Source organism: Dendrobates tinctorius, unplaced genomic scaffold, assembly GCF_039654945.1.
Source record: "Dendrobates tinctorius isolate UK_male_01 unplaced genomic scaffold, ASM3965494v1 ptg000154l, whole genome shotgun sequence".
In the NCBI taxonomy this organism is placed as follows: domain Eukaryota; kingdom Metazoa; phylum Chordata; class Amphibia; order Anura; family Dendrobatidae; genus Dendrobates; species Dendrobates tinctorius.
Window position 1 is genome coordinate 21,013,965 of NW_027361821.1, and position 25,687 is coordinate 21,039,651.

At 40.4% G+C, this 25,687-nt stretch overlaps 1 protein-coding gene across 4 annotated transcripts in view; it reads left to right on the forward strand.

Annotated features, from left to right (window-relative positions):
- The window catches only part of PAK3 (p21 (RAC1) activated kinase 3), a 228,843-nt gene that overhangs the window by 160,951 nt on the left and 42,205 nt on the right, over positions 1-25,687 (forward strand). For 2 of the 4 annotated variants that reach the window (XM_073547655.1, XM_073547656.1), the window contains exons 3-5: positions 7,202-7,302; positions 15,197-15,220; positions 22,817-22,970. In XM_073547655.1, the coding sequence (XP_073403756.1) occupies positions 7,202-7,302; positions 15,197-15,220; positions 22,817-22,970 (279 nt within the window). Of the gene's footprint in view, positions 1-7,201; positions 7,303-12,822; positions 12,853-15,175; positions 15,221-22,816; positions 22,971-25,687 lie in introns of all 4 variants that reach the window. The other 2 variants (XM_073547658.1, XM_073547657.1) reach the window with 2 other exon arrangements.

Here is a 25,687-nt window from a genome sequence, read left to right on the forward strand (position 1 = left end):
GTGGTGCTTTAAGTAGCCATTCATATTGTATAAAGGATGATGGGAGGCTCCTGTAGTCTGGTATTGGTAACTATGACAAACACATTGTTGAGAAATTTCATAAATGAAGTCCCTACATCAACAAAAAGAAGAAGCAGCAAAATATATATACATCGCATTCGTCACAATGAGTAAGTTTATCTGAAAAGTGGAGTAAAGAACGGTACTAATCTGTTACAAAAAAAGTAAGGAAAAATGCTTCCAATTATGTAGTTTCCTTATGTGTTAGCCTTGAGAAATCAAGCTTTGGGAAAGTATCTATACACTTCGAGGGCATAAACACCCCCTCAATGTACTTTTATGTGGTGAAGCAGCTTGATTTCTCAGCATTTTTATTTTTGTCCTTGGACCTATACAACCATGACTTACAGAACTTGCGTTCAAGACAAATCCACTTTAAATATGGTGTTATGCTGTAATGCATCTACTGTATATTGTAACACAGTATCTTGTAGCAGAAGTAGTAGTATTGGAGAGCTAAAGCTGTTCATCTGTCTTTGTTACTTTTGGACTTTCTTTAATGACTAAAAATCCATTTAATCCATTAGAAAAACCAGTATAAAACCCAATTCATCAAACTGGTTTCGTGCAAAACACACTAGTGTTGATGAATGGGAGCCTACAAGCGTATGGAATATCCGTTCACGATAAATGTATGTAACCCAAACAGACGGAAGAAAACTCTATATATGAAAGGTGTATAAGTTATCCATGCATGGGAAAGCTTAACTGTGAAGTCGAGAGGTTTGGACTGCACCTTTAATTACCATGATGTGGAACAGACTCCCAGAAAGGAAATGCCTTCCTCATTGATCGCTCCAGACTAAGCAGCGTAACCCCGTCTTACGAGTATTACTGGTTATCTTGTAAATCAGACCCACATGTTTTAACAATTTGGGGTATCTGCCATTAAGTGTAAGGTTACTAGGCTGCTTTTCATTAGATGAGCTTACATTGCAGTGTTCATGCACGTGCCAAGGGACCACGGAAATATACCTGGAATTGTCTTTCCAACCACATCGGGGGTTATTTATGGATCAATGGGGGAACAGAGTGGTGACGTTTATATTCCCAGGTTTTAGGCACTGTCCATGAAGTGGAGTCTAATGTAAAAACAATATTCTTCATGGGGTTGATTGGGATTAGAAGAAAAGTCTGGTTTTACCATCCGTAACACCACCTTAGTCCATGCTCTCAGAGGAGATGCAATCCCAGTCCCATCCTATGGACATGAGTGGCAGTATTGCTGAAGATAAAGAAGCTTTTTTGAGTTTTACACTACTCCTTTAAAGCAAGCACTATCTCAAATCGAATGGGATCCTAAGATACTGATGGGAGTTATCCTACGTTGGAAAAGTGGGACAGTTCATCAGATATAGATATGTAATATATTTCATCCAGATGTTGGAACCCCTTATACTCCAAGTCCTAACCTTTCTCCCAGCTGAGAACCAATTATATCTACACAATCCAGTCCTCTAGATAAGCCATCTAAACTCCATGATACAGTATAGTTAAGCTAAAGCCGGGGTCACACTAGCGTATGGCATCCGATGCAAGAGCATCGGATGTGATACGCTAATGACCCTCGGCTCCTGCTCTGCTGCGAGCGGGAACAAAGTGTCATGCGTCTGTGCTCCGAGCCTCTCGCACAGAGTGAATCGGAGCACAGCTGCGGAGGAGGCAGAGAAATGAATTTCTCCATCTCCTCCATTTCCAAGGTCAGGGTATATCGCACATCACTCGGATGATATCTGAGTGATGTGCTATGTCATTCGCACCCATATGCCTATATGGGTGCAAGTGCGCCGAGACTCGTCCAAGTGTCAATAGCAGCAAAATGCTGATGGGATCTGCCCCATAGATGAATACTGGTCCGAGTGCTATGCAATGTTTTATCACATAGCACTCGTCCATATTCATAGCTAGTGTGACCCCGGCCTAATGGAGATCCTTGTGATGCGTTCAGCCTGCGAGCGATTCTATAGATTGAATGCAACTTTATTTTACTATTTTATGCAACAAACTATTCTTCGCAACCTACTGACATTATAGGTTTTTGGCATTGGATAATCTGATGTTCCATTTTGGCCCTTTCATGCACTTTTGCATAAATCTGCTGAAGGTGGCAAAGTGGTGAAGTCCAATATTCTAAAAGAAGAAAAATAAAAAAGCTGAAATATTTTTAAATTTTTCATGCTAACCGCTAAGTCTAATTCTGGATTCGCACTTCCTGTTCTGTCCAGAAGACATTTTTCAGTAGTTCTATTATTTAGTGACCGGATTACAACGAAAGTCTGTATACAGTAAATGACATAGGAGCCACCATCTTGCAATAAGTGCTGTCACAGCTAACCTCCTCCCGCTTCCTACACAATGACTCTTGCTCAGATAATACTAATGTACAAACAATTAAGCTCTGAGTCAGACATACTGCTAATGTCAATGTGAAGAACAGGAATGATGAGTCTAAAATTAGGCCTAGTAGCCAGTATGAAAACTGTAAGATTTATTATTTTTTTTTATGTCTTCCAACATGGATAATAGAGAAATAATCAAGTCCATTTAACTTCCAATTTCAAATTAAATTTGGATTTTCCATATTCTGATTTTTTCTTAGCACAAATCCAGCAAAATGTTTAAAAGGGGTAGAAAAAAAAATTAAAATATACTTTCTTCTCTGCGACTGTCTGTCTCCACAGAGCTCACCACCTGGTCCTCACAGTATCGGCTTAATCTTTGGGCTTCATCTTCACAGCCCCAGTCAGTGCTGCAGCGCCTCTTGTAGGCCTGGTGACGACATGACAACGCACGTGAGGCCTAGTGATCAACAGATGGCAATATTTTGAAATAGCCATTTTAGCCACCCAAAAAGACACTCGGGCAAATTTTGAGCTGTCCCTCATGCTTACTGATATATGGAAACATGCCTACTGATTTGAGTCTAAAGGCTCATTTACGCGGCTGATATTTGCCTATAAACAAACATCGATCAACTCTTGTTTAATATGCCGTACACATGGGCAGACGCAACTGATTAATTGTTCTGTTACTATATAGCATGCGTGATGTCGCCAGCACATTCCTATTTACATGGGGCGATGGACAACTGATTAGCCGTATGTATCATTTAGAGTCTACTTATGGACTTAACATATTATTTTATGGGATGTATGTGAGAAAATTCCTCAAATTATTTCAGTTTTGTGATCGGCCAGACTGTTCTGTTGCTGTATGTAAGTACAGGACAACGATTAAAACTTCCTCAGGGTGGCCTTGGTTAAAATTTATCTGATTTCGCCCTGTGGACCATGCCCAACTAAGTTTGACCCTACATTTTATTAACTATGCACAAAGGGGCATGGACTTGAGGATGACCATCCATTCTTGTGTCACTGTTCAGCCTAAAAACTTTGCGTTCTGTGTCTACAATGGTATCCAGAATACGAGAAATGCAGACTTTGGGATCAATTACCCTCTCCAACCTTCTGAGTTAGTTAGTGCCAGAAAATAACACCACAACAGCCATATTAACAGCCCTGGGCAGGGGCCTAATCCTAAAAATAGGATTTCTGATGGCTTAACTGGTGTGAATTCCCCTGATACTCCCCTATTTTATTTTTTTTGGTGGGGGAAAGCACAGCAATAATATCACTAAGAAATGTTACCTTTTCTTACCCACCAGACCCCAAAAGAAAGTCTTGAGAAGGTAGAAATGACGGGTCTACCCTCATAAGACAACGTGAAAGATATCATGAAACAGAAGGGGCAGTCTCATACGCTATGTTCTCTGAAAAAACATTGGGACGAACCAACGGTCCTCAACAGACCTAGGATGGTAGGATAAGTTTGAAAGTTGCTATTCCTTCTCCATGCCAGGTTGCATCCTTTTTGGCATTTTTTTCCAGTTTTTTTAAAAGAATGACATCACTGATACTACAGTTGTCCATGCTAAGAAATTTTGTAGCCTCTTCGTCAGGCCTTGGTAAGAAAAATGAGTCCCTCATCACCTGCCAAAAGTGGATCTCAAGGTAACACTTAACTCCAGTTTATCGGCTGCGTGATATAATCAGTCATCTCACCGCATTCTCCTTGTTCACATGCTCGATTATATACAGCCTTGAATTCATAAGGTTGTAATGTCAGAAATTAGGCGGCACTCAGTCTCTGTTAATCCTACAGGCTGCTCTTTGCAACATTAAAGGGAACCTGTCAGCACTTTTGGCCGATATAAGATGCGGCTATTGCCTTTCAGGGCTTATCTACAGCATTCTATAATGCTGTAGATAAGCCCCCGATCCGACCTGAACGATAATATAAATAAGTTTTATTGTACTCACACGGGGCGCGGTCCAGTCCGATGGGTGTCGCAGATCTGGGTCTGGTGCCTCCCATCTTCTTGCGACGCCTCCCTCCTGTTGCTTCATGGCTCCCTGGCATCGCTCTCTTGCACAGGCGTACTTATCTGCCCTGTTGAGGGCAGAGCAAAGTACTGCAGTGCGCAGGCGCTGGGCCTCTGACCTTTCCTGGCGCAGGAGAGCGATGCCGGGGAGCGATGAAGCAAGCCGGAGGGCGAAGAGGCAGTGCAAGAAGATGGGAGGCACTGGACCCTGACCTGCGACACCCATCGGACCGGACCGCCCCCTGGGTAAGTATAATAAAACGTATTTTTCTTATCAGTCAGGTCGGGTTGGGAGCAGATATACAGCATTATAGAATGCTGTAGATGAGGCCTGAAATGTAATGGCCGTATCGTATATTGGCCAAAGGTGCTAACAGGTTCGCTTTAAAACAGATGAAGTGCCAACATATTCTCCTAGAAAACAAAGTTCAAGTGGGTATATATATATTTTTGTTTATAATTTTGCTCAATCAAGTTGCGGGCATGGAGCGGAGCATTCATAGATTATGTGCTACTTGAGTTTTTTGCCTTTTGTTGCCCAAGAAGCCATCCAGTGTGACATTTGATGATGCTCTGTTGATGCTGTGGATAGGGAGATGACGATTGAGTAGGATGTGGAGAAGGTGCCTAAGTCTTTCTTGGTGTGGCGGTTTGACCAGTCACTATCTGACACGTATTACCGCTGTTAAAAGCACTGAATCACTAGGCCAAGATGTGCAAATTGCATCAACAATTCCAGGTAGGTGACCTACCAGACAGCTTTCTTCAAGAAATATTGTTTGGTATCCTCCATCAAGGCTCAGCACACACCAACTTGCAAAAGGTAGTATAATCCACTTGGTGTACTGTAGAAGTGATTGTGGAGAACTCGGACATGGAAATCGAGTTTTTCGTAAATGGACATCTGGATGGAAAGCAGTAGATGAGGAGGATGATGGTTATGACAACAACAATGACTAGGCAGTACTTGGGAATGCTGCCTGTCTACCAGAATGGCAAGCACAATGAGGAGGACCGTTTGAGACTTGCTCAAATTGTTGGTCCATTTACTTTTCCTATGTTAGCAGGTGATGCCATGTGCTGACTAGTTCCTGGTCTATATGTGCCGGGATGTCCATGGTTTATTTTCTTACTGCATAGCTGACGCAGTGCAATAGATTTGTCCTGTGGAAATTTGTAAGAGAACTCCCACACCAGAGTTTTCAGGCATTAAGCCTTCTCCACCAACAGCAGTTACAGCATCACTGACTCCTAAGATGCTAGCTGAGAAGCAGATCTTCCCCAATAAATCTTTTGACAGTACGTTGGCTCTGCTCTTTAATGCTGACACCATCACCCACCTCCTCTGACATCATCTACTCATCCCTCCAATCTGGTTCTTAGATCTTGTTCATGACTTTATCATCATCATCAATAATCATCCCTGTGTCAGTTGACCATTGCCTCAGTGTGGAAAAGGAGTGGAAGCCAGGTGTAGTATGTTATTTTTCTTTTGCATTATCCTGTCAATGCCTATTACCATATTTTCTTTTATTAACATACATTTCTTATTAAACGAGAATGATTTTCAACCACAAATAATAACCCGAAAAGCGAAAAAGCACTGAACAAGACATGCTAGGTACATGTCAAAAAAAAAAAATCCAATTAAAGCCTTTTTGCATCTCCTCCTTAAAGGTTCAGCATTATTGTGCCTCTTATTGAAATTAGTATTTTGTATACTTTTTAATGTATGCTTTGTTACAAGGGTTCTCTATTTTGTATGACCCTTACCCTTCCTATGTACATTTACCCTTTCACCCTCCCTTTTTCTTGTTCTCCCTCCCTATCCACCTCCCAGTTTTATAAAAACTTTAATAAAAAATATTTAAATACAATTAAATGTAGCAGTGGCATCAAACCGCAGTATTGATGTAGTGTATACGGGTTTTAAATTAGAATGGTATAACGGGTGTGCAAAAATTCAGTACAGTAGTTTGACACTCACTTTTTGATGACGGACACTGATTTTTTTTTAGCAGTATTGTTGGCTAGCTTCTGCATAAACTAATCTAAATGTTTAAGTGAAGGGCTGTCCGCTGCCTTATAATATAATCACTGTTATGATTAATCACTGCCACCAACTGTCTTTTTTTCCTTCCTTTCAATTCTTACGGTATTGTCATATCTTCAGACTACACTAATCTTCTTCACGACTGCTGCTGCTGTATAACATACATCTGTAGAATTTGTCTACTTTTTTATCACTTTCTCTCCCCATTTTTATTGCTAAGCTGTGAGCTGTGACATCCCCTCACTATCAAGATTTTCTCCAAAATGACTTCATTCCCTGCCTCTGCTTTTATATAGCCACAAATATTTTTCCTGACCGGCTGTGCTATACCATGTGATGTGAATCCCTGCAAGGCCTTATGGAGACTGAGTGCGAGGTCATATGAGCCTTCTGTGGCTGATGTAATCTTTTACATTGGGTGTAATATGGCAGCTGGCATTTTTGGAGATTCTCTCAGTGTGTCACAAATTGTTTAAATTCACCAGGTACAGCAAATTCCACAAAATTCTACATGTTTTTGATTTGCATCAATTTACTCATATCTATTGACTGCATTTTGTCTACAGAATATACTCTTTGAAGATATCGGGTTTGTAGTAGAATTTCTATTGACTGCATATTGTCTACAGAATATACTCTTTGAAGATATCGGGTTTGTAGTAGAATTGTTAATCTAATTTGTATTTTTTGTTGATTTTTGTCTTCAGCCAACAAAAAGAAAGAGAAGGAACGCCCGGAGATCTCCCTTCCTTCAGACTTTGAGCACACCATCCATGTTGGCTTTGATGCTGTGACGGGAGAATTCACTGTGAGTATCGTTGATATACACCCTGTCATTCTGAGAGAGCTGTAGAGACCTGGGCTTCATAGTCTTTCTTTAGCTGGATTTCAGGGGAAAAGATATACAATGCATTGCAGCATTTTCCATAAACTGAAAAAATGATCTAGCTGTTGGAGGGGGTGACATGTTTATTGCCAGCTGTAGACCTAGTGAGCGTTTATCATACGGATTCAGCTGCTTTTGCTCTTCTCACAGATTATCGCTCCCATATGAAAATGTTTGTTCTCCATTTTATAGACCATCACATGTAGCCTGGTGAGCTTGGAAAGCAAAAATGATCGCTCAACAAAAAAATAAAAAATTGAAATAAGGTCCCATAGACTGAGTCTTCTAAAAAAAAATAGATGACTTATTATGGAACCGGTTATAAAATATCTCCTCCCTTGTATTTTCTTGTTAGAAACAAAAAGCAAATTGTAGAAATTAAAAGCAAGGCTTAAATTGATCAAATGATGTCCTAGGTATTTGGCAAGTAGAGCGCACAGAGTTCATAGGCAGTTTTATAGAAACGTATGGATATTGAACAGTAGGAGGATGAAATTGGAAGTGTTTGGTTGTCACCTTACGGAGGTTAGAGATCTGTTTTGCCTTCCTCTGGATTAACACTGACATCATGCAGAGTTGATAGACATGTTTTTCTTTTTTTTTTTTTTTTTTTTTAAAACCTCAGTTTGTGTATCGTTAATCATTAAATTGTGACTTCCCACAAACTGTGACTGCTGTTAAAAGGGGTGTCTGGCCTGAGACTACAATTCTGCAGTCACATGATGTGACTGAGGGGGAAGATGTATATCTTTGTACTGTGTTAGCCAGTAGATAGAAAAATATTCAGGATTGAGAGTCCTCAGTAGTTGATACCTTTTAATGGCTAACTGAAAAGATGGTAACACATTGCAAGCTTTCGAGACTACTCAGGTCTCTTCATCAGGCTAGAATAATACAAAATCTGAAGAGTCACATCTGATGTGACTGCAGTTTTCTGAATCCTTGCGTGCACTGTGAGGATTCTCTGGTGTCTGCGCAGGGAGCAGACGATCACGTGACTGCAAGTATGTGATTTGCATATTTCCGGCCACATTCCGACTTTACTTGACCGACCTCGCTCAATACACATGCATTGAGTGAGGCTGCACACGTCTAGTTGGCACGTGACCTCATGTATGCAAATCACATACTCGTCACCGGAGAATCGTCACAGCGCTTGAGGATTCTCAAGTGCAGCCACTTGAAGCCAAAGGCTGGAAAGCCCCTTTAAGAGTAGCTGTGTCTTGCTATAAATATCTAATTGTTTTCCATGGTGTAAATGCCATTGTTCACCTGAATCTGCCATTGTTTTTATTTTGTTCCTGAGAATTGGCCCGTTTTTGTATGTAAATCTAGTCTTGTTAGCCAAGTGGTCTTCATTTGTTCTGTATGGTTGTCTTCTTGAGGACCGCGTATTCTTTGCTAAAAAGACTAGGTTTACATATAATCAGAATAACAGACATTTACACCAGATAAATCAATTACATATTATTGCCAGGCGACTTTAAAAAAAAAAAAAAAAAAAAAGTACGTTTATGCAGACTGACCAAAGGCATGATGCAATCGCCGACCGTTAAATCAGTCAGACCAAAGTATACAATGCTCACTGAGCAATCTATAAGAGAGTGCTCATAGGCTACCATAGTTGTCGTGTTTACAGTAGAACAATGTACCGCAGAGAACAATAATCTTTTGTGCTGCAGAAAAGATTATTTCACCCAATGAACGTTTCGCTCCTTTCTCAGGTCTTTGACAGCCGGTTTGCTCTGGAAGTAATTGTGAAACAAGCTTTTTAAAACAATGCTTGTTCATTATCTTGCAGTATAATAATCTAAGTTACTGTATCAGATTTTCAGAACGCCTCTAAATTGGTGCTCAGGGGCTCTACATGTTTCAACAGGCATTCTATAGGGGAATCGAAGGGACTCCAAACTATATATACCGTAATACCCTTGAAAACTTATTTTAAAGGACCGTCAACATTTTTTTTTCTGTAACTGAAGAGGACCTATAACTTGCTCAACAAATAGTGTGAAATATCTTGTAAAAATCATTGCATTCCCCTGACTACTCTGCCCCTTTTTTTCATTTTGCGCTGAGCAGCTCCATCAGAGATATTCTCCTTTTAGTGCACAGTATGTGAAATCTCTGCTTCAAATGTAACTGGGCGTTTCTTCAGTGTCTCTTTTTGGGGATGTGAGCTTTCACCTCTGACTCTGCCAGTCACAGCTCAGCAGCATCTAATACTGCTAGACGGCTAGATCAGCTGCTGTGCTGTGATGGGCAGCATCTGCTGAATTTCTCCTGTAACTGGGTTTAATATACCAGCCCCAGTTACAGTGGAAATCATCAATAAAACAAATGTATTGGTGCATTCTAATGCCTCCCAAAGGTCTTCTAAGACCTTATGGGGGGCACAGTGTGTAAAATACATAAAACAAAGCATAACAAAATAAAAACAAAAAGCTAGTTGGAATTGCTGGTTCCAGCCTCACCCCTATAGAAAAAAAAATGTCCACCATAGAAAAATAATCTCTACAGACAGGTGCAGTATGGCCAGGGCTTGAACTGGTTGAATACGCCCATATTATCATAGACCCATCACCCACATAAAATGAGCTGTTTAGAATTGACAACCAAATCTTACGGTATATAAATAAATAACATGGAATCTCATAAAATAATCTGAGACTCCGAGAATAAAGTGACAAATTTAGAGTGTGAATCAAACAAGCTGACATTTCACACTTATAGCATTCATTGAAAGATAAAAATTGAGTTTAGCTTCTTTCCTTTTATTTTTTTTTTTTTGCAATTCACCAATACAAAATTGCTGGCAGGTAATATGCAAAAAACACCGATTTGGAAAGAAAAAATAAAAATGTCAGCAAATTGAAGCTTTAATAGTGTTATTACCGCTGCAAATACAAAAGACTTCTTGAAGTCATATTTTATGTACCTTTTATACAAGATATTATTTGAAGTGGAAAGTGCTTATATCAGCAGGTCTGATGACCGTATAAAAGGCGCTCTTAAACTTTCCCCAGACTTGTGGTTGATTTTTGAGTATGGAGAATAGTTTACATCCAGTTGCATAACTTTCAACACATGACTTGAGAAATGGATTTTTACAGAGAAGTACCTGGAGCTCATCAATCAGTCGTACACCGCTGTTGTTGATTTCTGTGCCCTGTATAGGAGAACCACATCAGCAGAATAATATTTTCTAATAGTTGCTTGTTCTTTTTTGAGAAAAATGTGGTATATTTTATAGTCATAACCTTGGAACATAAGTTTTGATCCAGAGGATGGCATACCAAGGTCCCTATAGTCAACGTGACATTTCAGAGGGGTAATCTCATGATGTCAACACCTGGTTTTCAGCTGATTCTTGAGGGTCCTGCTTCTGATAGCCCATGAGACCAGCTAGTGGTCTTCGATCACTGTAAAAGAAGTACAAGGCTGACTAGGTTGCGGGCAAAATATGTGGAATTTCAGATGAATAGCGGCTGAGGACCTCCCAGAGCAGGAGTTGCTGATACTTAGCGGCTCAGTGCTCTGAATGATAAAGGATCCTAATGCATACGAAACAGGCGTATGAAAAGTGGCGTCATAGTGAGACAATCACTATGCCATGTTCACACTTAGTCAGGTGACAGTTGGCGTAACCAGAATAAAACTGATGGACCCATAAATAAATCAGAAAGAGAAAAATGAATCCTATTGGATGCCTCGGTTCCCGCGACTGCTATTTTTAATGTTCCCCAAATCTTGCAAAAGGAAAAATTTAAACTTATTTTTGCAAATTTCTACCACTGTTCAATACATCTGATTAAGGCACTTAGACATCTATTCACATGCTGCAGAATTGATCCCATTCAGAATTAGGTTCTTCAGTAACAGGAAGTTCCAGAAAAGATTTGACATGTGTGAACCTACCCTTTTACGTGATGATTAATTTCCAACTTAACTAGTATCTGATGTTTCAAAGGTTTTTATTGTAGTCTATACATCACTTTTTCTATCAGTCTGTCGTGGCAAACAAGGAAACAGCAGGTAGATGTGTTGGTAAGTAATCACTGCTAGCAAATCTTTGAGGATACCATTCTCACACTTTGGTTCTTTTATAACGTTTTTATGGAGACTAAATAATATCTTGAGTGAAGAACAAAGACAACCACTTGTTTGAAATTTTCTTTCATAATTGCAAAAAATATCTAATGCCTTACATTTGTACAGCAGGTTTTTTGTTGTTCAATCTGAGAGCAGCATAACATCCGGGCAAGTAGCATAATTCTAGGGATGTGTCACTTACTGGGTTGTGTGTTGTAGTTTCAATACAGTCAATGTTTTATCAGCAGGAGATTATCACTGCAGGACTTGGACTCATGTGCCAGTTAGTACTTCTAATCTGTGTACACAGAAAGCTGCCTATCGGTGTTGTGGGCAGAGTTATACACAGAGCAGCATTCTAACCTCTGCTACATCAACAGCAGAGAAAGCAAGGATTCTATATAAACTGCACCACGTAGTCCATTCAGTGACTAATCACTGGAATCCTGGATTCAGCTCCTACATCATCCTGTTGTCAGACTACATAGCAACACATTCTGACGAATTACCTTTAGCCATAGATATCTGGATATATCCAAGGAGACCATCATTCTTTCCGCTTAGTGGGAAGAAAACTGTAGCTTATGTATCAGACCTGTTCTTTATAAATTATGCCAATATTTGTAATAGTGTTACATTGTGTAAAGGCTATATCCACCTTCTAGACCTGCATTTGAGGCACCTCATCCTGCAGTCATACGGTTTTCTATTTATTCCCTTATTATTATAATGTATGTTTCTAAGACTATTAGAATAAAGTAGGGAAAAGCTGAGAGTATGACTGCAGCATCCGACTACATGGGCTATGTTTGTAGTCTGTTACCATGTAGATAAATAAATCATTTGGCAAGACTTTAATCACTGCTATTAGCAAGTTGCTTTTTTTTTTTTTTTTTTTACAATAGAAAAGAAAAACAAAATGGTTGCAACGGTGTATATAGCCCTTGAATAAAATAAATGTGTTTTTTTTCTTCACCACTTGCATAATTTATAGAAACGGCTAATTAAAAGTTATTAAACGTTGCTTAGAATTGTCTAGATACAAGCTTTATTACCGGTGGTCTACACTTTGTGCCGTCTCTGCACCCGATGCTCAGGTCGCCATTCTGTGAGCCGAGCCACTACTGAAGATGACCCTCTGTGGCTCACTACTATCTGTACCTGCCTCACAGATGACCAGTACAGAACCTTAAATATTGGTTTATTATGTGCTCCATAGTATAGAGGGGGTAACAGGTGTATTTTATATCATTCTCCCAAATATGCAAAGCCTTGGAGCAGGTTTTTTTTGTACAGTTTGACGTCATTGACCACTTTGTCCTTTTCTTTCACTTTTATCTTTCTGGAAAGTTTGGAAGTGCCATTGGGATTTCTAACGCTGTATGATTATTTTTCCTATGATAATTACACCAGTTCCCATAACAGCTGTCTGATCCTTTTGGTGACATGTATTTCATATACGCCCCCTGTAACCCTTTGTTATCACCTCACCTTGGCTGCGCTCTGTGTTTGCTACTAGATTAATATAGAGCCACAATTGGAAAAAACTGCATGGGCTCCTGAGTTGGATTTTTTTTTTTTTTTTTTTTTTTAAAGCTTCACATGACACTACTGACCATTGCATGCCAACACACCTCTCTGCTTGTACTAACTACTCTTCAGTTTGATTTGGAGCAAAATAACTGTTCCACATTTTGCTGACAAGACGCATGTCCCTGGAGTTTTAGTTTTTGGAAAATGAGCTTTAGAATAAAATCATAGTCAAATAATGGCATTACACCTACTAAACACAGCTGTTATTCAAGAGTCCGACTACTCAGACTTCTCACGGATGTTTTGTTCCATGAAGAATATAATGGATCTGTTAGGATCCACCAGAAAGTATGGATCATATTACAAGGCTGCGTTCATGCATTACTATGTTCTTAATGTACCGTATTTTTCGGACCAAAAGATGCACCCCAAATTTTGGGGAAGAAAATAAAAATTTGATAAGATGGGGGTCCATCTTATAGTTTGAATTTAAGGTATCTTACCTGGGAGGCGGCGCATGCGCAGACTGGCATCTTGGCCCGCCTGTGGGCTTCTGCTGCCGCTGGCCTCCTGAGGCGGAAGGGACCCTGCCTCTTGTTATCCCGCTCCACCACTGCTGCAACGTCCTGGTAAGCTACATTCGGACCATAAGATGCACCACCCATTTCCCCCAAAAAAATGTGGGGACAAAGGTGTATCTTCTAGTCCGAAAAGTATGGTATACAATGAACATGTCCATTAACACGGGCCCAGTGTACATCAAAATAGTGTCATGTTTTTGGATGATATATATTAATATATATTTTTTGTAACCATCAGTACTGAAAATCATTTCTCAAAAGTGATTTTCAATACAAGGGCACTCCTATAAAATGTATAGGAATCTAGTTTTTTTTGTTTTTTTGCAATGACAGTCTACGTCACATACCCCTGTTTAGCTTTCAGGTTGAGATACATAATTATGCTATTCTACCCATCAAAAAGCCAGAAATTGCCCAAAAAGTTCAGGAAGCTAAAACTATGTTCTAACAGTATATTATCGTCAAAATGTAGCAGACCTTACTCAAAGGGTTATACCGGCTCCTGTCATTTCCACATCAGCAGGTGAGCGTGGCCGGTGACACCATGTCTGCTGATAGCTTCCACATCACTAGACGTGATGTCACTGGCTTCCCTTATTTGATAGACTTCTCTTATTCATACGTAGAGAAGGGAACTCGGCAAAACGATAACCATAGTTATAGCAATAGATTATACAAACATAGTAAATCATTGTGGTGCTCAAATTGGGACAAATACAGGACCAAACAATGTAAGAACAAGAGAAAAGAGCGATCAAACTAGTCTAAAGTAATATAAAATATAAATGCTTTATTAAATTATCATATAGAGAGAACAAATGGATGGGGGATTAAAGTTGCATATGTGCAAGAAAAAATTGCCAAGGACAGCAAGGTGCATGCGAAAGGTCATATATATAATCAAATTGGTATAGAACCATATACCCAAATTAAATTAAATGGACCAGTGACCCATAGAAGATGGCAGTATTCGAGCACCTGGGTAATACAATATGTAGACTGGTTCATAATAGTAATCCAAAAATAAAGATACCGCCGGAACAAAGTATCAAAATGTCAAACATCTTACTGAGGTGAGAGGTAGGAGACAGCGCAGCACCAGCATCCACCCCAATGCGCGTTACCTTCATCTCACATAGTAGTTATAATTTAGGGTTCTGCATCCAACAATTAAATAAAGGACTTTAATTCACAAGCTAAAACTTTCATGTGCTACAATTTTAAAAGTACAATGCAGGAGAAAAATAATTTTCTTTATTTTTCTCCTGCATAAAAATATTTGGATCGAATGTGGAGTTATGGATCGGGAGTTTCCTACACCTGATCTACAACCATAATTAAGATTTAATTATCCTAGTGCAGAAGACAACTAAACCTGTTTTCCAAAATCTGTCCTCCTCCAACCTGCACTACACCCTCTCCTCAGACACTTCATAGTGTAAACCCTCCTTTTTCACATGGGATCTCTTTCCACTTACCATGGAATTCCCCCCCTACTCATCATTGGCTCATTTCCTTTTCCACCCTCTAAGTTCTCCCCCATCCTATTTTAACTTTTCTTTTTCTTTCTTTATTTACGTCCATTGCAGCCAGATCTCTGTGGTTCACAGATGGGCTCAGGGAAACTCGCAGAGGTGCGTCACAGACCCTAAAAGAAGCTTGCATCAAAAGTGCTTCTTTGAGATGTCCTAGCGTTTGCAGCTGCAAGTTCATGCGTGTGCTGTAGATATGTTGCTTGGATCATCCTTCTGTCATCCAATCCCAAACTCCAGGGGCCCATGTCACTCATTCCAAATGTGTTTTCTACACTTGTAGTATTCTGCACAGATTGTATGTCTAGATTGGGGTGGCACCAAAGACAAAACATGAATTTGTTATTCAACTTTCTCACATTCCTGTTTATCAATTACGTGTAATTTGCCTTAGACTCACAGGATGATAAAAGTGCATTCAGCTATGTGTCAAATGATGACCAAAGTATAAGACCGTGCAAAGAAAGTATCTTAAAGGGAGTCTGTCGGCACAGAATGACTGTTTATATCATATACAGGTGCTTGGTTCACCCTTGGGGTGTGGCCAAAGTGCATTTTCCCGCCTACTTGTGTTCCCTATTTCTCCGCTTTACTCCGCGTCCATGAAGTCAGAGCTGTAAATCAAAGTAAAGAGGGAGTGGAGATAGAGGGAAAACAAGGAGGTGTACTGAATTTTATGACCACATCAAGGTTGCACCGAGCGCCTGTACTAGGTTTGAACAGTCCTTCTTTGCTGACAGTCCCCTTAAAGAAGTCTCCACAATTTTTATTCATTATTCTCTCCTAATTATGTATGTAATGTAGTAAAAGTCTATTAAAATGCTTACCGATTGCCGTGTTCCCCAGTTTCCAGCTCCGCTCCGGTCTCCTTCTGGCACGTGTGACCTCTCTTCATCTTTTTCTAGCCCACGCTGTGAGATGCAGTGCTTCATTTTCAATGTAAGTCTATGAGACTCAGAATGAGGAGGCCCCCAACACTTACTTTAAGAAACCCTTGTGGGAGAGAGTTATTCTGGCTTCAGGTCACATAGACTAGAAGAGGACTGGAGCGGCGCTGGAAACAAGTGAAGATGGTGATCAGTAGGTATTTTAGTTGATTTACAATACCAATACAGACCACTTTAGGAGAGGAGAAAAAAAAATGCGGAGACTTCTTTAAACATCCACATAAAGTTGTCATTTATGTTCCTTTGGACAATTTTGTTTTATATTGATTTAGTGAAGTCAACATAGCGAAATATCTATAAGTTTATTCCAGCAGATTGGCTTCTAGGTCTGTTATACAAATGTCTGTTACTTTTTCAGTGAAAGTTTTTCTTGATCTATTGCCTTTCATTGGATTCTTTAATTTAAGCTGATTGTTTCTGCTAATTGCCACTGCTCTACTGTTTCTGGAACAGTTTTACTTTCTTTCTGTGTCCCTCCATTCCAATGTTATAGTAAATTTTCCCTTTCACCAGCTGAGTGTATACCACAGAACCTCTCTATGGGCATTTACTTTGTCTCCTCCCCGAGAGAAGTTCTCTGGTATATGCCAATGGTGGAAGAGAAAATTGGCATCTCTTATTACAAGGTGGCATAACTTGGAAACAGAGGGGTACAGAACACAAGGAAAAAACAGAATCTGTCAAGCTTACACCAGTTGCAAGATGTAAAATTTTAAAAAAAATAGTTTTGTTTTTTTAATTAAAAAAAAAAAAAAATCCAATGACAGGTCCTCTTTAAAGTACAAGTTCAACTTCTTAGGGCCCCGTCACACACAGTGACGCACCAGCGATCCCGACAACGATATTACCTTGTCACAATCGCTGGTGTGTCGCTACATGATCGCTGGTGAGCTGTCAAACAGGCAGATCTCAGTAGCGATCAGGACCAGCGACAACGCGGGTAACAAGCGACACACGTCACTTAGTTACCCACTGTGTACCTTAGTTACCAGTGCGCTGGTGCAGGGAGCTGGTAACCAAGGTACACATTGGGTTTTTAAGCGACGCGCGGCACTTAGAAACCCGATGTGTACCTTGGTTACCAGCTCCCTGCACCAGCGCGCTGGTATCTAAGGTACACATCGGGTTTCTAAGCGCTGCGCACCGCTTAGAAACCCGGTGTTTACCTTAGTTACCAGCGGCAGCTTGCTGATCACTGGTCTCCCGCCTGTCACACGCAGCGATGCGTGCTGGCGAGCGGGAGACCAGCAATCAAAAAAATGTCCTCGCTATTCCAGGACAATCAGCGATACCAAGCAGGGAGGCCGGTCGCTGAGAAGTGTCACACACAGCGATCTCGCTGGTGAGATCGCTGTTGCGTCACAAAACTTGCTAGCTATGTGTGACGGGGACTTTAGTTCTCAGTGATCTATTCAAAATTCTACTCAATACTGTTTTATAATGAGGAGTAATGGGATTGGGACCCATATTTTAGATATTAGCAGAGATCGAAATGTTTGGATCTTTGTCCATTGTGGGAAAACTACTTTTAAAGGGATGGAACTTGCATGAACATTCTATCCATTTTTTTTTTTTTTTTTTTTTTACAGCTAGGTGTAATGGCCCCATTCTCAATATTGATTAAGATCCTGTTTCAGCTATGCATTTACAGCATATCCATTGCATATGCCATAAGTGTAGGAGATGGAAATATCTTTTCAATTCTTAATACTAAGCATATAGATTTAGCTAAACACTCTCAGAATTCAATTTTAATTGGTTGAATCATCTATTTGAAGTCTAAAAGGGCCAGCTGTTCTCAAATGTCTTGGGAAAGACTGATTGATCAGGCATGTTGAATTTCAGCATGCACAGTCTTTTTTTTTTTTTCCTGCTCTACGTAAGCCACAGTCTGTGATATGTATCAGCAGATTAAAGGGATAAACATTACATTGGAAGGCAAACACGTCAGGTCTGTAATTATCTGCTGGGTCCCATGTGCAAATAGGAGGTGTCCCACACTTATCCTATGCTTTTCATTAAAATGTGGCAGAGGCGTGATGCTTGCTGCTTGCACACTTGAGCTGGCAAGTATCAGTAGACGTGATGTGACCTGCCCTGCTTTCCTTCTCATGTGAATGTGAGCAGTCAGAATGACCCTTCTCAATGCCCATATAATCATTGGCTGTGTGACGTGTAAGAGAGGCCCACACAGTCCCATGAAATCCGATTTCAGGGAAGGAGCAAGCAGACATATTGGGTTTCATCATTTCTCCAGCTCTACCAGTTATGTTAGCAGCTGATTCTCACCATGTAATAAAAGAAACCATTGAACTTTATTGTTACTACACGTGGCCTTCTAGTAACTGCTATTTTTTTGTAAACTTGACTTGAGAGTTTCGTTTAAAATGCAGTGATTTTAATAATCTGAGAGGATGATTTTGGAAGAGGAACGTGCTTTGGCTGTATAAATTGTAGAACAACAATAAGCCGTGTCTTGTTGTAATCTGATGTGTAACAACCGAGAAACTGGACTAGACGTTTCATGTTAATTTGCCTGGAAGTGCTCTGAGTGCACAGACACGCCCCAGTGCACTCAGCTGCAAGGAGGAAAAAAAGCATTTTTGTGTGTGTTTTTGATGCATCTTTGTGGTGATTTTGGCATGCTAGATTTGTCTCTTATGCATGCTGATAAAGTTTAGTGTTGGAAAAAAAAGTCCTATTCTATAGTATCAGGCTTTTGCACAAAAAACACAGCAAAACCTGATACCTGCATTTTTGTTGTGTTTTTTCAGCGCTTTTTCACCACCCGTTCAGTTCAGTGGGTGAAAAACGCAGACAAGTACGCTGAAAGAAGTGACTTGCTCATTTGTGCAAAAAAAACATGCAAAGCACAAAATACTGATGACAAAACAACAAACTGTGGGCATGAGATTTCAGAAATCTCAAACTTTGCAGGTAATTTAAAAAAGCAACTAAAAATTTGCATTAAAAAAATAACTTCAAAAACACCAAGTGTGAACCTAGCCTAAAACATAAATAAATACAAAATAAGTGATGTTTAAGTATGTAGATTCTAATAATGTGTAATAGTCCTGAAATTTTCAGTGTGGATGGGCAGATTTAAAGGACAATGGAGGCAAGGCTGCCGAGAGAGAGAGTAAAGCTGTTTTTCTCTTTCTGCAGAAAAGAAGCCGCTTCTTACAATACCAGCAAAAGCTTTTCAGAAATCTCAATTGCAGGCTTGTTGTTTTCTTTCTCCTGACTGAACTTGAGATCTGCAGCGTTCCTGAAAATCTGTAGCATGTCAACTGTTTCAGTATTTTTTTCATCGATAGAAAGCAGAAAACAGGTTTACTGCATTTTAGCTTTTTTATACAATTAGCTTTATTAAACTTGCTACTGTAGACAAATCACACATCTAATCTGCACCACAAAAATAAAATAAAAAAAAAACAAACCGCAAAACTTGCTTTTTTTTTTTTCTTTACACAGCGTTTTTTTTTTTACTGCCAAAATAGCAGGTTTGGGCTGCAGAAAAAGCTGCAAAAATGCTTCTTGTGAACGTAGCCTAAAACGTGTTTGGAGCATAAGAAACAGTGTAAGAATGAATTGGTCAGTTATTGACCTGTGGATGTTGGATTTATTTGTTTTTTACTCACTTATGGTGCCATTAACTCCACAGCGATTTACAGACATCATCACTGTCCCCATTGGGGCTCATAATCTAAATTCCCTATCAGTATGTCTTTGGAGTGTGGGAGGAAACCCACGCAAACACTGGGAGAGTATACAAACCCCTTGCAGATTTTGTCCTAAGTGGGATGGCACAATATTTAATAATGTACGTTTAAAAAGACAACGTTAGATCTTCCAAATAGTTTACATAAACTTTTTAGTGTGCTTTGATTTTATTTTGCTCTTTAGTACCCACATAGTTAAAATGTTTTATCTATAGTTCATAGCCAGTAGTAATATTTAATCTTGCACTGAATAATATTATGCAACCATTATCATGGTCTTGCTGCCTCATTCTCAGCAAGCAAGTTAACGGTTTTTAGTGCACTTACAAGTCAAAGCCTATGTTCACACGTTGCGTTTTTGCTGTTTTTTTTTGTGTGCTTATTTTAGCCTGTGTTTTACGTGTCTTGATGTCCTCCCCTGAGAATGCCAGTTAGGATTATTAGAACAGTTTAATTAAATTATTGATCTGTGAAAAGTAAACATTGGCCAACCAAGGTGTGAAATTAAACAATACAAGGACCTACCATAGTGTGAAAGTAAACCATGTCCTACAAACTCAATGTTCTTTCAATGTCTTAGGAAAACTATTCCTGACTAATTCACCTCCCCTTGCTGTTACTTTTGTAATTGTATTTTTTTCTAGCTCATCTGAACTTTTTTGTTTAGAATAGTCACTTTTTTCAGACATAAACATATTTTTCCATTAAATGATTTGATCAAATTGCCATTTTTTCCAAAAAATGTTTTTATGGTTTCCCATATGTCTTGCATTGGTGACCTGTGTTCTGGCTTCTGTGGTGGAAGCAAAGCTTAACTTTTGGATCCTGAAAAACACAGCAAAAAATCCTTTTTGTAATTCTATAAGCACTCTATGTGCTGGAACTCCTCTTACTTTCTAGTATGCACTGTGCCTGCTATTGTTCAATTACTTGCCTACATATCTGAAAATGTTGCATTTCTGCTATGCCTGTATGCAGTTTAACAGACAGGGAGCAGAGAGGGTATAATTGGTTACTCATGCACCTGACTCTAACTTTACAAAACCCCTGACTTTGGATAACTGTACCTAGAAAAATAGATGCTGTTTTGAAGGCATCAGGTTAACACACACTGAATAGTGCTTTGATCTAGATTTCTTTTGTTCATTCACTTGGCATTTTGTTGATTGATGAAATAAACAATATAACAGTTCTCTTTTTAAAAGCATTCTTAATTTGCAATCTTTTTTTTTTTTTTTTTTGCCCCACATCTGTCTAAAACATTTAGGCTATGTGCACACGTTGCAGATTGTAAGCGTTTTTCACCTCGAAAACGCTTACACAACGCAACCCATTGTATTCAATTGCATTCCGCAATGCTGTGCTAATGCTGCGTATTTTTCCACGGCGGAATTGCATACTTTGTGCGGAATCGCGGGAATTCCGCACTCATAGGAATTCATTGTTCCGCTTACTTTCCACATGTGTCTATGCCCACAATGCGCAAAGTAAGCTGATCATGTGGAGATCGTACCCAGGGTCTGGAGGAGAGGAGACTCTCTCCTCCAGGCCCTGGGTACCATATCCTTGTTAAAAAAAAAGAATTTAAAATAAAAAAGTGATATACTCACCTTCTGGCAGCCCCCGCACCATTCCCGGTCCTTACCGATGCTCCCGGCAACTCCCATTCCCAGTGATGCCTTGCGACAATGACCTATTATGATGTAGCGGTCTTGCGTAATACTACATCATCTGGGGTCATTGTCGCAAGGCATCGCAGGGAACGGGAGTTGACTGGAGTATCGCGAGGATCGGGAAGGCTGCGGGGGCCGCCGGAATATTTGAATTATCACGATTTTTTTATTTTTTTTATTATTTTTAACATCCTATCTTTTATTACTGATGCTGCATAGGCAGCCTCAATAGTAAAAAGTTGGTCACACTTGTCAAGCACTATGTTTGACAAGTGTGGTCAACCTGTAAATCAGTTTTCCAAGCGATGCTACAGATCGCTTGGAGAGCGCTAGCATTCTGCAAACTAATTACGCTTGCAAAACGCTAATGTTTAGCGGGAATGCGAATGTCAATTCCGCATGCGTATTTCCCGCGGCAGGGAGTTGCGGAATTGCAGCGGAAATTTCTGCAGCAATTTCGAACGTGTGCACAAAGCCTTACACAGCACGGCAAAACTGCTCTTCTAGTAAGCACTACAGAATATGATTTGTTAAATATTTTACTGGCGGACCGCTTGAATGGCGTTTAATATTCTCAAGGATAAGTAGTAGATGCTATAGAAAGGTTCATTCCAATTCTGAAGAGTAAATGTTTTTCACAATCTTTGATTAAAATGTTTTCTCACTTCAAGATGTACTTTAGACACTATAATGATAGTTTATTCTAAAACAATAGCATGCAAGCAAAAGATTGCTTAGAGAAGCGCTTCTAGTGAGTCTTCATACCATGCACATGGTCCAATGGGATTGATAGCAGAGGTGAAAGGCACTTTTATCATTCCTCTATTATTGCAGTAATTTTCACTTGTTTGGGGAAATATAAGGCATCTGGTTGACCTCACACCAAGATGCTGACTAGTTGTCCCCTCATCTAGACATGATCTTTAACCCTTTCACCCAACCTAGTAATGGCAAGACTGAATATACTACCGTAGTACCATGTTTTTACCGATAGAAGGGCACAAATACATATTTCAATTCCACTATTTAAATGGTCATTTGTGTTTTTCACCTTACCACCATAATTAGAGCTAACCCTCCACTATACTTCATGAAAGACATGGTTTGCAGACATGGTTCATTCATCTCTTTTCTCTCACAGCCATAATGTTTTCTTTCTTTTCTCCATCTGGGATCCTGGTTTTAGCTCTTTGTCGTTTAAAGGCTTTGAATGCATTTCTATCAAAACCAAGGTCTCATCCATATAGCAAAACCAAGGTCTCAACCCAACCTTCTCCTAATGTTTTTTTTCTTTTGAACCTGATATGGCTGAAGATGAACTGCTCTAAATTCTATATTTTTCCCTTTGTCATGCAGGGAATCCCAGAGCAATGGGCTCGATTACTGCAGACCTCAAACATCACCAAACTGGAGCAGAAGAAGAATCCTCAAGCTGTGTTAGATGTCCTCAAATTCTACGATTCCAAAGAGACTGTGAACAACCAGAAATACATGAGCTTTACTTCTGGAGGTATAGCAAAAAGAAATATTTTTTCTTTGATATTGATACATTGTTTGCCTCTCAGTAGCAGAATTACATTGTATTCTACCATGCTGGATTCCCTACTGAATCCAGGAGACAAGGTGATAAAACAGAACGCTCGTTTCCCTAGGGCATAGATAACGCTGCCGATGCATGCTGCTGTTTAGAAGCAGAGTCTGCGATGCCAGGGGTGGCAAACTAACTTCTCCAAGGGGCCACGTAAGAGACCGTGACTGTTGTGGAAGGCCGAACCAATAGGCTGAAATTAATTCTGATGAATGTTACAATTAATATAAAATAATAATTATAATTAATGTTATCACTTAATATTGAGTAGAATTAAGTACACTGACACCCCGTTTATATACCTTATGAACCCACAGACAACCCACCATATAATTGAGCCTCCACACACAGCCCACTATATATACAGTATGATCCCACACAGCACCCCCTATATACTGTGAGCCACCACAGCCCTCCTATATATACAGCATGAGCCCCCACTATATACAGTAGGACTCCACACACCGTCCCCAATATACATGAGCCCCCACACAGACCCCTATATACTTCATGAGCCCCAACACACAGCCACCTATTTGCAGTATGATCCCACACACAACCTCCCTATATAACAGTATTATCCCACAGTCAAACCAAATATATACAACATGAGCCTCAACACACCGTTCCCTATATACATTATGATCCCACAAACAGCACCCTCCATACAAGGTATGAGCCCCCACACAACCTCCTATATACTGTATGAATACCCCAATTTTCAGTATGAGCCCACATACAAGTCTCTATATACAGCATGACATAGGGACAGAATAATCATATAATACAAATGCAAAGTTAGTTTACATTTCATTAAAATGCGAAAGAATTTGATTTAAAAAATGATATACATTTTTCATCCATCATCTCTTCAATTACATAGATTATTTTTTTCCAATTTTTTTACTGACATGAACTGCTTTTTAGGAATGCATATCCACTAAGAAGGCTGTACTTTCACAGACGTATTGAAGATTACTGGACGTGTTAGTGCAGGGGTGGGCAATTAATTTTCCCAAGGGGGCCACATGAGAGACCATGACTGTTGGTGGAGGGCCAAACCAATCGGCTGAAATTAATTCTACTTAATATTAATATCAATATATTGTAATATTATATTATTGATGATAATAATTGAATCACTTAATATTGAGCAGAATTAAGTATGCTGACATTCCGCTAAACATCATTTGAACCCGAGTACAGCCCCTCCCTATATATACAGCATGAGGCCCACACAGCCTCCCTATATACACTGCATGAGCCCCACACAGCCTCCCTATATATACTGCATGAGCCCCACACAGCCTCCCTATATTTACTGCATGAGCCCCACACAGCCTCTCCCATATACAGCATGAGCCCCACACAGCCTCCCTATATACACTGCATGAGCCCACACAGCCTCCCTATATACACTGCATGAGCCCCACACAGCCTCCCTATATACACTGCATGAGGCCCACACAGCCTCCCTATATATGCTGCATGAGGCCCACACAGCCTCCCTATATACACTGCATGAGCCCCACACAGCCTCCCTATATACACTGCATGAGCCCCACACAGCCTCCCTATATATACTATATACTGCATGAGCCCCACACAGCCTCCCTATATTTACTGCATGAGCCCCACACAGCCTCTCCCATATACAGCATGAGCCCCACACAGCCTCACTATACACTGCATGAGCCCCACACAGCCTCCCTATATACACTGCATGAACCCACACAGCCTCCCTATATATACTATATACTGCATGAGCCCCACACAGCCTCCCTATATTTACTGCATGAGCCCCACACAGCCTCTCCCATATACAGCATGAGCCCCACACAGTCTCCCTATACACTGCATGAGCCCCACACAGCCTCCCTATATTTACTGCATGAGCCCCACACAGCCTCTCCCATATACAGCATGAGCCCCACACAGCCTCCCTATATACACTGCATGAGCCCCACACAGCCTCCCTATATACACTGCATGAGCCCCACACAGCCTCCCTATATACACTGCATGAGCCCCACACAGCCTCCCTATATACACTGCATGAGCCCCACACAGCCTCCCTATATACACTGCATGAGCCCCACACAGCCTCCCTATATACACTGCATGAGCCCCACACAGCCTCCCTATATACACTGCATGAGGCCCACACAGCCTCTCCCATATACAGCATGAGCCCCACACAGCCTCCCTATATACGCTGCATGAGCCCCACACAGCCTCCCTATATACGCTGCATGAGCCCCACACAGCCTCCCTATATACACTGCATGAGCCCCACACAGCCTCCCTATATATACTGCATGAGCCCCACACAGCCTCCCTATATTTACTGCATGAGCCCCACACAGCCTCTCCCATATACAGCATGAGCCCCACACAGCCTCCCTATACACTGCATGAGCCCCACACAGCCTCCCTATATACACTGCGTGAGGCCCACACAGCCTACCTATATACACTGCATGAGGCCCACACAGCCTCCCTATATATCACCCACCTTAGCCTTCTAATGTGCAGCATCTCACCCCCATAGCCTCCTCATGTGCAGCACGTCACCCCCATAGCAGCACGACACTCCCATAGCCTCCCCATGTGCAGCACGTCACCCCCATACCCTCCCC